Source organism: Motacilla alba, chromosome 2, assembly GCF_015832195.1.
Source record: "Motacilla alba alba isolate MOTALB_02 chromosome 2, Motacilla_alba_V1.0_pri, whole genome shotgun sequence".
Lineage (NCBI taxonomy): Eukaryota > Metazoa > Chordata > Aves > Passeriformes > Motacillidae > Motacilla > Motacilla alba.
This window is the reverse complement of record NC_052017.1, coordinates 86,481,133-86,493,556: the sequence shown is the minus strand read 5'-3', so window position 1 is coordinate 86,493,556 and position 12,424 is coordinate 86,481,133. Positions and strand designations below refer to the sequence as shown.

The following is a 12,424-nucleotide window of genomic DNA, read 5'->3' as shown; positions in this document are numbered from 1 at the left end:
ATGCATAACAAAGCAATGCACAGCAGTTTCTCTAATACAGTGAAAAACACACCTTTACAGTGGAAAATGTAATTTTCCAAGGGGAAAGCATGAAGTGCAGTTCAAAATTCAAATGTTTATTTGCTATTTTGTCCTCTCTGAATGAATGAATAATAATGTCTGCATTCTAAAAAGAAAAATAATGAGAAATAGCATTCACAATGAAGTGGGACAGAGTTTGTTGCTGCTTTTAATATATTTTTAATTTCAGCTAATGTTTAAAACTACTTTAAGGGCAGAAATTACTTCCAGCAGGGTCTGGTCACATCAGTGACTATATCCTCATGGACCAAGCCCTCTTGGCAGATGGATATGTTGGTCACTCTTCTCTTTCTTTCCATGCACTTTTCAAAAAACCTCCAAGGGTCATCCTTTATCTAAAGCCCTCTACTTAACACAGGGCATCCTAGCTGCCTGAAACAAACAGTTATCCCCATGGTTTTTTAATATATGATTTTCTTTTGATGTCACCTTGCGTGATTGTTTGTCTTTGGTAGTAACTGTGTAAGTGAAAATTTAGAAGTCTAAAATATTTAAAGCACAATTACTTTAGCCAAAGTTCCTGTACAGCAAAATTTGCTCCTGCACTTCATATTGCATATCTTAAAATGTAGTGCTGGCTGAAAGAATCACTTAATTCTGGTGACAGAATTGGAAGATACATTGTATGCAACCAGCTCTGTATTTGCGCAACATATTTAATTACATGGTAAAATTAATTTATCAAGTTTTCATATTTATGCTTTGACTATTCATCATCAGGTTTCTGTATGCATTTTTGGAAGGGTCTTTTTTGGGTCTGGTCCAAGCACTGCTGAACTGCTCTGATTTGTTGGATATGTCACTGTAGTTGCAATGCTTTGCTGCTTTTTTTTTTTCTTTTGCAATTTTATGCTCTGAAAGTAACATCTTTTTCTTTATCTTTTTTAAAGATAAAGACATTCCCTGCTGATACATCTAATCCTTTTTTCGATCCCTTTACAACAGTACCACAGTTTTCTGTAAGTAGAACGTGCAAATAAAAAAACTGTGTTTTAACACAATTCCAACTGATTTTTTAAGTGTCAGAAATCTATGCACTAAGCAGTCCTCAAAAGAAAAATTCCTAGTAGAAATTAAGAGTACGAAGCACTTAAATATTCCCATTATGCAAAATGTTACCTGCATTCAGACATTGCTGCTTAATAGACAGAGGACTAAAAGTTAAAGGTCAAGGTTCACCACTAATGAAACCAGTTCCAAAATGTTGTTCATTTCAGGACTGTAGAGGACACTGGTGAAGCTCCATAACATCTTCACAGGGAGCAGTAAGGGAATGGGAAGATTTAGTCCTCTGTCCAGCAATTGCATGGCCGCCTGCCTGAAACTGCCTGCTGTGCCATCACAAAGAGGGCCCTGATTTTCATTGAATGTACAGCTGAACTTAAAAGAATTATAGTTGGTGTGTGAATGACTACAGTGGTATCCTTGTACAAACTCTCATGTTTACCCAAGAACTTGATTCCAATATTGAACTTCATTCTTGTTAAATTTTCACAGAAGATGTGACTTAGGGATTTTGGTGAGGTATACTACATACAAACAGAAAACAATTATCTGACAATTAAAAAAGTAAGTATGTTCGAAATCTTGCTTTGGTGGCAGAGGCACTATCCAAAAAAGTATGACCAAAAAAGTATGACAAAATTAACTACTCTTTAAGAAACACTCTGCTTATAAACACCATGTAAAATGATTTAAAATTTTAAAGTTACATTTGCAAAATGAAGCATTTCAGACTTTGACCTTAAATTTTACTGGTTGCAGCAATCTATATCTGGCATACAGTCCAAGATAAGTTACTTCACTCACTGTTGGGTCATGTGTAGATTCTGTCTGTATTTAATGATTTAAAGAAAGAGACTTTTCTTTCACAATAAACCTGATCATGGGCTTTTATGTAAATGTACTTTTTCTCCAAATAGATACTTTAAAGCCAGAGTTAGTTAGCCTTCCCAAGCTGTGTAAGTGCCACAGTTGAGCTCTAATTAAATGCATTTGAACATACACAGGAATGTCACATCAATGTTTCATTATGTCGGCCAAGTCCAGACTGTAAAGTTGTGATAAAAGCTAACCCAAAGTTACAGTGCTTGTGTCTTTCACAGTACTCCTTTATCTAAGCAAAATTATGTTCCCCCCAAAATAGCTTTCCCACTAATTAGTATTGATTGTCAGATATTATTTTTCTGTCTCTGACAGAATGAAAGCAAAATTTAGGATGACTATATAACATACATTTTCATAACTGAGGGGGTCAGAGCTCTAAAATATAAACAGAAGGTATACTGACATATTTACCCACAGAAATTTCCATATTGTACAAAATGCCTATTTCAAGGCAAATTCAGATGTTGAATTTTTGTTATGTTCTATCAGGAGAAAAGGAGCAAATTCAGACTAATCTTTCTGAAATCCCATCTTCTCCCCATAGATTTCCATTTCCCTGGGCAGGGTGGAGAGAAAAACTGAGATCACAAATATTTAAAATACCATTGCAATAAAAACCAAATTATGTATGATCCATCACGTGATCCTGTACATTCCTTTTAGTAAGTTATGTACAAATATCTGTGGGGAACAGGCAGCTACTCCTGGGACTGCACAGAGAGGGGAAAACAATTAGGAGACGTAGGTGGCTTTGGTCCTGTGTTTCATAGCCCATAGATACCAGCCCAATGCGAGGTGTCTTGCCACAGGAGCATTTTAGATCATCCTGATGCACTGCTGAGGGCCTGAAGAGAGCTACACCTCAGGCAGGAGCTCTAAGGGAAGGGGTAGCTAGGACTTGCAGGCAGATCTAACTCTGATTGGTCTCCAGTCACATGCATACCCCGATGGTAATGTTTGGTATGTTTGGTAATTTGTTTTCTTTTTTTTTTTTCTTTTTTCCTGTCCTTGCTTCTCCTTACCCTCCACGTTTTTGTTTTTGTTTTTGTTTTTGTTTTTTTTTTCACTTGGAAGAAAACATTAGAATGTTATTAAGCAGGAAGAGGATTTATGTATAGTGATGTTAAGAAGGCTTTACCTTTCATGTACAGGTTCAAATTTGGTGGTGTATATGCAGTTTTGTTGATTGATCAGATGAAAAATTAGATTAATTTGTTACCTGGAATGTTTAAATATAAGCTTCAACCCAGGAACCCTCTGAATTTCAGAGATTTCCACAGAAAAATGGCAGGCATGATAGCCATATTCTCAGGCACATGTAAGCCACATAGATTTAAATTAATGAAATGGTTTCTGTTTAGAACCAGTTAAATATTTGGCTTAAGTGCACTGTGTAATCAGACATATGTATAAAAAGATGCTTTGGATATTTACTGTAAAATAGTCATCCAGAACAAACACACTATGGGACTCAAGACAATTCTTCAGCAAGTGTAGTTTGTCATCACTGCTGATTTCAGTGAGGCTGGCAGAATGTACATCAACTTCAGAGTGATGTCTTCTTCTCATGCCATAGAGCAAGATCTGGCAGTTCTCAGAGCACAGGGATCCCATATAGGTGACACCAAATTTCACACCCCTGTAGTTTTTTATGTTGAGTTTTAAAATTTGAAACAGGTCCTATTAGCCATTATTTACACACATGAGAGTTTCTTTAGTTGATTTTACATTTTTCCATTTTACTAATTTTGTGCAATTAACAGAATTCCTTTTGCTTCAGAAGTAATTTTGGATTATTAGAGATTGTTTAAACATGATAAAAAGCCATGATAAGCAAGCAAACCTAACACGGGCAGTCTTTTCTGGGCTCAAATAGTTTTCCCACTGTTTAAACTTAGTTTGTGAATCTGCAAACTTAGTTTGCAGAGGGCTGCAGAATTTGAGAAATAATTAGACCAAAAAAAAGGTTGGTCTTGCAATAGCTGCTTTCTTATGACAGTGACTTTTCCTCCTCCCTGCCTAAGACTCTGAACCAAGTTCAGAAGAAATAGTCACCAAGGAAGAAAGGTAGGCTATAGGTACCAGTAGGAGTGTGTTTTAATGATCCTGACACACTGACAATTGCAGTTGCTCTGTATTCTTCCCAGGTTAGGATCAGACATGCACCACAGGCACTAGCTGCCATGGTTTGGCATAAGAAATAGCCCACACCAAAAAGCAGGACAGGGCTGTTTGATTTTTAGGGATCCTCCCCTTCTGCTTTTAAAAATAGCCCTGTCTTTGCTATAATATTGTTGCTCTGAAATACCTCACCTAAGAGATAGGAGATGGTTGCTTGCTGTTTGTCTTAAATCTGCACTTCCAGTATTGCTTTAACATTGCCTTTCACTGGACACTGAAAGAATATTTCTCTTGAGGCATGTTTCAGTTAGCAAAAGTGGGAAAGAGATGGGGATTTTGAAACCTGGACTCCTAAAAGCCCGGACTCCCAGCTGTTAACGAAACAGAGTAGTTAGAAGACCCACCAGCAAATGGTATGATTCCTGAAGAATATTCCAGAAATCTCAAGTTGTCAACATTCTGCATAATTTTTAGGGAAAATACAATAATGATAAGTGTCATTCTCCAAACTGATCATGTTTATTACCTGAATGCTGCCAGTCCCATATGTGTCACCTCAGTGCATGTTGCAATCAGGCTGGTCCCTCAGGTATCAGAAGAGGTGGCTGTGGATCCCCTGCAGAGGCTGCACTGAGAGGTTATAGCCACAGCCTCCCATTTGTTCTATTTCTTAGTTGCTGTTACTGTGTGCTTGGCAATGAATTGGGTAGTGAAGGATGGCAAGACCAGTAGAAGCTAATCTACAATTTTTTCTTTCTGTGTGTGTGTGTACTTTTTTTTTTTTTTTTTTTTTTTTTTTTTTTTTTTTTTTTGTAGGCAGAATTTGCAGACAGCAAATTGCAATGCTGTGGGGTGCAGTCATCTCCTAAGATTACGCTGGTGTCTCCATCACCTGTGCTGAGGTCTCTGGCAGAGACTATACCAACTCCAACAGTCCAGACAGTATATACATCACATAAGCCCATTTCTCTGGCAGACAGGTACTGTGCGGTTCTTTCACAGAAACACTATGATGTTTTCTGCATTAAAGGAATCAGCTTGAATTCCCTTTTTCTGTCATAATTGCCATAAAGTGTCATTTTCTCTTATACGGAAAGATTATTGCTTTTACTACTTCAGAATAGGTGGGTTAAGTAAAGAAATATCTGTAACTGATACTCTCATGCTCTGAGATAAAGAAAAGCCTACCTTAATTAACTGCTGTAGCCAGCAGTGTACCATTTCTGTGACCAATGGCCTGGAGACAAAGGGTTGTGCAGATTTTCCTCAGGCAAGTCGTTTTGTTTTAATAACTGCTGTTACAATTTGTTTTTTTGAAATTAGATGTCCATGGGAGAAACCTGAGCTTGAGAAATGTCTGTTCTTCTAAATGAAAAATAGGCACTGGTTTTCTTTCTCAGTCCTCTTTCTCTTTTTTTTTCTATTTTCGTAATGTCAAGCTATGGTGGTCTTGTAATTTCTCAGAGAATCAACAAGCTATACCACCTTTTTACAGACAGACTCTTTTCAGTTTTCTATTCTTTCATCCTACTGGTTTTGCATGCTGGCTTCTTATTCTATAATTTAATCAAAACTGAACTTCCCAAGCTGATAATTTACTGAATCTAAATGTAGCAGTGGATATAGTCAGTACTTCTGGAGCACAAATAGTTCAAGGCTTATGAAGAAAAAAGTATTTCTTTGACATCATAATGAATGAATCTTTTATGCTTTTGGATTCACAGTTGATTCCCATTTTTGGTTGTTAATTCTTTTTTGCAGCTGGTTAATTGCACCTGCACATTTATTCAACATTGCTTACTCATCTAAAAATTTATCATTCCAGAGAAAAAGTAATTCTGAAGCTGTAGTGCTGAACTCAGCTTCTGTAAGATGTCTCATGCACAAGCGGGTGATTCTACCCCTGCTTGTCCACGAATGGGCTGCAAGGTTTCTGCAATGCACTTTAAATCTCCAAAATGTGTTACAAGTGTGAGATACATAACTTTCAGAATGGCATGGTAACAGTTTCAGAACAGTTTCAGAAATTGAGTCACTAAACCAGGACATTCCCAGGGTTAAAAATCCTCTGGGCTCTGGAGTGAATCTATGAGAGCAAGGACCTGAGGCTCTGATTATGGCATCCTGATATATGCAGGACTGTGGTAAATTCAGCATAGCTATATGTCTATGTATATAGATATCCCTCACAGATATCAGATCACACCAAGGAGCAGAAGGCTGTAACAGTCGTCTATCATAATGGCATTTGCTGTAGCTGCTCCATTTTTAGTCCTTGTCCAGCTTCCTTTGAAATCAGTAGCCTTTAATGGGGGTTAGATGAAATTATAAACTGTTTTGCCATGTGGATCTTTTTATATCCTTCTTCTCGTCTCTGTTTGCTCATCAGAAATATCAAGCGATACTTGTTTTTGAATCAGCCATCAGTTATCAGCTTTTTCACTGAATTGTGTCTGACCTTTTTTTCCCCTCCTTTGGTATTTTGAAAATGTTAATTATTTTAAATTGAAATCTGAGACTTATTGTTGTTCCCATAATTGGCTGTTTGTGCATTAATTACACAGTGCTGAGACTCTGAGGCGTGAACTTGAGAGAGAGAAAATGATGAAAAGACTCTTGATGACAGAATTATGAAACTCACACTTCCGTCAGATGGAGAATGGATTGGGGCCTTTCATGTGCCTTCTGTCTGTTTACATTCCTCTGCTTCTGTGTACTCAACATAATGCATCGGAAAATGTGTGATATTCCTGGCTCGCCTGGATTCACCGCCGTTGGTTAAAATTACGTCTTGGCTAGACTTTAACTTGAAGGAGTTCCTTTATTCATTTGCTGCTGGGAAATAAACCTTCAATCCTTTCTCTCTCCTGAGATTTTATACTATTAACACAATTAATTTCTGGTTTGGTTTTGGTAAATCTAGGTCAAAGAGGATCAGCAAGGAGCATACTGATTTCTATTGGGAAACACTGTTCTGTACATATGTTAATAAGTGCACAGAAATTAATGTTATGCAGAATATTTTGATAGTAACATAGAAAATATGTCATTTTGTACAACTGAAAATTGCAATGAGCTACTGCTATTTGTTAAGAGAACCATTTTTAAAGCAGAAGAATGATTATTACATCCTAACCCCAGGACTGTTAGTCTCCACAGAATAAATGGCTGTCTTATTAAATTCCTAACCTTAACCTTCCCTCAGAGATATAAATAGCTGCAACTGGGAGAGACACCCCACCACACAGATACACACACCCAATACTTCCTATAGCTTATCACCTTGACCTGAACCTTCAACAAAATCTTAACATATTTCCATTAATGGATGAAAAAAAATCCATTGTTTAAAGTAATTTGCTACTGACTTTCTAGCTTGATATTGACTTTTTTAAAGTAAGTGAGGAGCTTTACCTTCTCCAGTTTGCCTAGGCTTTGAGGCTAGCCCACGCTCAGACATCTTCTGCCCGACCAGCACTGAAGGTTGCAGAGCCTCAGCAGTGTGGACGTAGCTCACACAAGGAGAATTTTTTCCTTCCTGGGTAAAAAACCACCTTCCTAACTGACATGAATTGATTGGTCCCCTTCAAGAACAAGAACGATGACCGTTTAAAGTATAGCTGTGCCTATACCCACATTTTCAACTTTACCAATCAGCATGTATGTCCCAGCAATCCTGTGCAGGGCTATACATCCCTTTCACCTCCAACACCCAAGCAGCCTCTATATCCAGTGGAGCTATCTCAGGCATGAAGTGGGGTGGGTAGTCCAACACTAGCAGAGCCACAGCCACAAGGTGGGAATTGATGGGATACAGGTAATGCTACCAACTCTCTCCTAGGGAAAAAAAAAATGGTCTCTGTTTCCCCTTGTTCAGTAGTGCAGGGTCATCTAAAAAACTAACAATATCTGACTGTCAGCTACAAGGTACTCTTTCAACCGGAAAGCTTTTGTGCATTTTGTATGGCTGAAGATGTATATTTTTCTGTTACTCTGTACACCATGTTTTCTTATTTGTATTAAGATAAAATATTGCCCTTCATTTGGGACTGATTACTATGGCTTTATCTCAGCTTAAGCAGTTTGTTTGTGTGGAGGCTGGGAAGTGATTGCTGTGAGATTGGGTTTCCTTCAGAGTTAGCTTCTGCTGTTTTTCTAAAACAGAGAGAGTAAGACTGTGGATTGCAGTGTGAAGGTATAAAGTGACTTGTCTATTTTATGTTGTCTGGGACAAAAAATTAGCATTAGGCTTCCCATTTAAATCCACCAAACACAACACTTTCTGGTTGCCATAAATTGAGTCCAAACACACGGCTCAACTGTTAGGTAGAAAATCACATTACAGAATTTAATCAAGTGGCTCAGCATGAGCAGTGGGCACAAGGAGCCATAAAACCACACCTGAACTGTAGATTTAAGAGCATTCCAGTGACTTTTCTGGATAATCAGATATTACTGATATGCTGTCCACCTACTAGTTGCAGTGCCAGGACACTTCTGTTCCTTTTTTTTTAATGTCCCAGTCCATCAATCCAGGGTTCTTAAAAAAATTGATTAGGAACATTAAATCCCTGTGAGTAAATCAGAAAGGAGGGGAAAATGCACAGACAGAAAATAATGCAATTTCTTGTTACTCTTTTCTCGCCACTTCCCAGTGAGGGAGAAGCAGCAGCACATTTTGCCTGTGTCCAAGTGAGAGTGAGCATTTTGAAGAACAAATAAAAGAAAATTGTAACTAGAAATGCTGGTTTGGGAGAAGAAAATGAAGTAAGGTTGAGAATGGCATGGTGCTGACTAGCTCAATCTAGTTTTCTGCCTGTTAGGTAACCCTCAGTTGTGTTTGAACTGGAAGCAATTTCACAAAGTCATTGTCAAAGAAAACCCAGAAAAAATACCCAACCAAACAAAAAGAAAAAAATCTGAACACACACTTCAGTCATACTGATTGCAATGCAGTGGGCTTTAGGAACCCCACAATATGCCTTCAGGTTTGGGGGCAAAACAGATCCATGTTAGGACTGTCTGGTCACTTAAAGCCCACTTAAAATCCAGTTCAGCCTTTAGCAGAACTGGATGCCTGAGTCAGACTAGCCTATAAGATGTTCTGGCTCATAAACAGTCTATCAGTTTATTTGTTTTAATGCATCATTTTTTCTCCCATTGTGTAAAATTTCTTCAGCTGAAATAATCAGAACTGGAAAACAAGTAATATGAACCAAGGTTACTTTTTACGGCCAAATCTTTATAGCTGAGGCATGCTCTGGGATAGCTGAAGAAGAGCAGAGATTCCTCCTTCTTTGGTTCCCTCCAGGAGAAGAGGGAAAGGCTCATGTGGCTGCTTAGTTTTTGTGGGACATTTTCTACAGAACAACTCCAAGTATGTTGCCTTGTCGTGTTTTAGTGTCTTATCCACTGGCTGCCACTGTTTCCTATTCTGCAGTCTAATGGAGCTTTATTAAAACTGTTTTACTGTTTTACTGAAATCAAACTAAACTTTTAACTGTGGAATGTCACCATCTTGTTCTTTCTTACTACGTACCTTCTTCAGCCATGCTTGAGCGTCTCAGTTTTCACATCCTCTGAAGAAACACTTCTGCTTCACCTCTAGTTGGGAATTACAGTGTTAGGACACCTGTTACCCAAAACTGCTGTGAACAAGACAATATCAACATGAACATATTGCAGAGGGGCAGATATTGCAGATTTGCTCCTACAATTTAAATTTACAGGTGTTAAAGGATACTCTGCCTGAAGGTATGTCTATATAATAGTGCAGAAGTATCTGAGCTAGCTTTAAGCTTGCATTTGTAGTTGTGGCAGCATGAAGCCCAGCACAGGCTATCATTATCATATACATTGACATGTGTAAAGATAACGCATATGAACAGCAGCCTTCTGAAGCATGGTCTCCAGCACTGGTGACAGAAAAGGGTGGCTGAAAGGATTTTGTCTCTTCAGCTCTCCTGGAAAAGGGTTCATCTCATCTAACATTAAAATGCCCAGCTCTCACCTGGTGAGAGATCAAAGGACCAGTCTTCCGGAGGTGCCTCTGACTTAAGTGTCTACCTTTATACTGATTAAAGTTAAGTGAGATGAATCCTGCTTTCCGTCCCTCTGGCTAGGTCTACATTGCAAACCCTTGCTGACTCAGCTGCATCATCCAGGGTTCAGCTTCGAGGTACGATTTGTGATCGGCGTAGCTGTGCCAGCGAAAGCCTTGCGCCTTAGGTGTAAATAAACTGCCAGAAATATCCTTTTGTCAGAACAGCTTTTATCCCTTGTGGGAGAACAGAGAGCTGGGATAACAACTTACAGTGACATAAGCAGAGGCTTTGCTGTAGTCATGCTCCGTCTGGGAGCAGCTGGTTGATGAAACCTCCTGCTACAGCCACGCTGGCAAAGCTAATCAGGGGTGGCCCTGGCTTTTCACAGTGCCCCGAGTGATGCTCCCACCCCATCAGCAGATCCCAGCTTTTCAGCGTGAAGTCTCTAAGCAGCGGAATGCAATGTTGTCATGTTTGGGTGATTCCAGCAAAATTTATTGGCCATTTAAATTGCTATGCAAGGAGTTAAATATTTTCTCATTTTGCAGTCTCTTATGGAAGCCAACCAATTGTGCTTTGTTTTTTTGTGCGGCTCAGCTGTTTCCACTATTTAGTTTTAAAAGGAATAACTGAGTTTTCTTTAAAAATGTTGGTTGAGATTCCACACCTCTCTCAGATCCCATCGTGTGTGCAGACTTTTTATGTTTCATAGACCCTGGAAGTGCAAAATTTGAAAATTAACTCCTCCAAAGTTTCAGTTCATGGCTTCACTCTCTTGCAACAGGATGCCTACGTGCCCATTTGAAACAGAGCTAGCAATGCAGTGAAATGTTTCATTGGAGGCAGCATCATGTTTTGTTTGAACTGTTTACAAATGGCCTTTGCTTTTTTTTTTTTTCTGAATACACTTCTGATTCATTTGCTACAAAAAACCTACTTGTAGTTATGCAATGGAATATTTTTTCTTTTTTTTTCCTTTTTTTTCTCTTTAATGTCCTGATGTTCAAGGAGTTTGCAATAAATATACTGAGACTGATCTGTAATTGCATGTAAGATTAGCCTCACAACTGTGTTTTGTAAAGTTAAGCGCCGTAAAAGAAGCTGCAGATGATGTGGAGAAGGAGGGAAGATAGAGAGTAAGTGGAGGAGAAGGCTTCTTTGTCAGCTGCAGCATTGAGTGGTGGGTAGCAGCTTTAAAGCAAGTCTGCTCACACCATTTTGTTTCACCCGAGTAGCAGCATATATCATCAGACAGTGTATGATGGCATTTTGTTGAAAACATGCCTAAAGAGAAACTTTTACGGCTCCGCTGTTTACCTGTTCCTGTATTCATGCCTGCAATAAAAGAGATGAAATATAAATCACAGAGTCTGAGCAATTTGTAGTCAAACCAGTCATTTAGGAGGCAAAGGGCGACTTGCCAATTAAAAGAAACATCTGCTTGCTGGGAAAGTGGATCCACCATCATATAAAAAATTACAACGCAAAGGAAAAATGGAGAGATAACTTCTTCATAAAGCCCAGGGGGGTTTCTTCTGCTTAAAGTTATAGTCTAGTGTTGTGGGGTGCTAATTATCTGTGGAGTCATTAGGTGGAGCACATTTTGCTGAATACCAGGGCCAGAAAACACTGGCAGGATCAAGGTAGACAAATACAAAACTTGGCAGGTTTTTGGGCTTTCACCTCAAGGCTTAAAAGGTAGCAAAAATTATTACTAGAGTGGAAGGTGTGGGGAGGAATGCTCCACACAGAGCTGAGAGACACCAGGTTGTTAAACTGCTCCATAGAGGAAAATTTAAAAACATACTCACCAAAAAACCCCAAACAAAATAAGCCTGTTAACTGCATCTTTTTTCAAACACAATTAAAACATTTCACTCAATTTTGCCCTTGATTTTGCCTTTCTTTCAATATCTAAATGAAAAGTTGCTTCAGAATGAAACATTTCCCTTTCCTTCAAAGGTCTCTAAATCAGAGATTTAGAGACATTTTGATATTAACTTTCCCAGTGCACTATGGAAATTATATCCCAGCAATGTTCACCCCATTTTCTGAGGTTGCCAAAACTCTGTATTCAGAAGGAATCTGATCCCAACCCAATTTCTCCATCTGGATTTTCTTCTATTTTTATTCTCTATGCAGGGAGATCAGTGGAGCAACAGCTCAGCGTTCTTCCAACTCTACTCAATTTATACCAAGAAAATTGATTATCCAGACAGCAAACCTAGTTAATTAATTCTCCCTAATAAAGATCTCTGCTAAAGAACAGTGTTCTGAGGTGCAGTGTAATG

At 38.6% G+C, this 12,424-nt stretch overlaps 1 protein-coding gene across 3 annotated transcripts in view; it reads left to right on the top strand.

The window, feature by feature from the left end:
* Positions 1–11,488, top strand: part of EPB41L4B (erythrocyte membrane protein band 4.1 like 4B) — a 168,554-nt gene extending 157,066 nt beyond the window's left edge. For 2 of the 3 annotated variants that reach the window (XM_038163979.1, XM_038163969.1), the window contains exons 23-25: positions 972–1,040; positions 4,906–5,069; positions 6,654–11,488. In XM_038163979.1, coding sequence (XP_038019907.1) covers positions 972–1,040; positions 4,906–5,069; positions 6,654–6,723 — 303 coding nt within the window. In that variant the 3' untranslated portion in view covers positions 6,724–11,488. The remainder of the gene's footprint in view (positions 1–971; positions 1,041–4,905; positions 5,070–6,653) is intronic. The other variant, XM_038163991.1, reaches the window with a different exon arrangement.
* The last annotated feature ends 936 nt before the right edge of the window (positions 11,489–12,424 follow it).